The 961-nt window shown below is 39.3% G+C and overlaps 1 protein-coding gene across 1 annotated transcript; it reads left to right on the forward strand.

The window, feature by feature from the left end:
- Window positions 1-227: 227 nt before the first annotated feature.
- On the forward strand, window positions 228-692 carry LOC149390401 (uncharacterized). The gene has a single exon (XM_089619766.1). The coding sequence runs from the start codon at window positions 228-230 to the stop codon at window positions 690-692; it is 465 nt and encodes a 154-aa protein (XP_089475892.1).
- Window positions 693-961: the final 269 nt, after the last annotated feature.

The following is a 961-nucleotide window of genomic DNA, read 5'->3' on the forward strand; positions in this document are numbered from 1 at the left end:
ATTTTGGTGGTTATCGGTATAATATTATGACAACGGGCGGAGCTGAGTCGATTAATCACGCTTTAAAGGAAGCTAGAGAGTACCCACTAATTTCCATGCTTGACGCCATTATAGAGTTGACATCGGATTGGTTCTACAAGCATCGAAATGAAGCGTCATCGTGCAACACTACTTTCACACCAGAGGTTGAGACTATTCTTCGTAGGAGATTCATTAAGGCCCAAACAATGACGGCAAAACCCATTGACATGTATGAGTTCTCGGTCATTGGTGGGACGTACGATGCGGTTGTAGATTTGGGTCGAAAAAGTTGTACTTGTCGTGTATTTGATCTCGATAGACTTCCATGTGCACATGCTTTAGCAGCTTTGAAGACCTTGGAGAATGTGCGTGATTACAGCTCTGAGTATTACACAGTGGATTTATGGTCGCTTGCGTATTCAGAAAAAATATACCCGGTTCCATCACAATGCGAGTGGGATATCCCTAAAGAAGCAGAGTTGGTTGATGTTATACCTCCAATAGTTCATAAGAGAAAAGGCTGGAATAAGACAAAGAGAATTCCTTCAGTGGGAGAGAAGATGCGGAAGAATAGATGCTCAAAATGCAATCAATTTGGACATAACATATCAAGATGCCCTTTGAATGGAGGAGAAGCTAGATCGACACCATCAAAAAAACGCAAGAACTGATACAATAAAATAAAGATGCTTATATGTATTTTTTTGAATTGACTTATTTATCGTATGTCCATGGATGTTTGTTACCATGCATTATTGCTTTCATTTTCTTAAATTGTAGTGATATTAATATTGATCTACTAATCAGTAGAGCAACTCTAATGCTCAGTAGAACCACTAGTAATATTGCTCTACTGACCAGTAGAGTAGCTCTAATGCTCGGTAGAACCACTGGTAACATTGATCTACTGACCAGTAGAGTAGCTCTAATGTTCAGTAGA

Source organism: Urtica dioica, chromosome 7, assembly GCF_054948205.1.
Source record: "Urtica dioica subsp. dioica isolate 48M chromosome 7, U.dioica_male_clone48M_v1_H2, whole genome shotgun sequence".
In the NCBI taxonomy this organism is placed as follows: Eukaryota; Viridiplantae; Streptophyta; class Magnoliopsida; order Rosales; family Urticaceae; genus Urtica; species Urtica dioica.

Coding starts and splice junctions, on each gene's coding strand:
- LOC149390401 (XM_089619766.1), top strand. CDS start 228: ATGACGGCAAAACCCATTGACATGTATGAGTTCTCGGTCATTGGTGGG.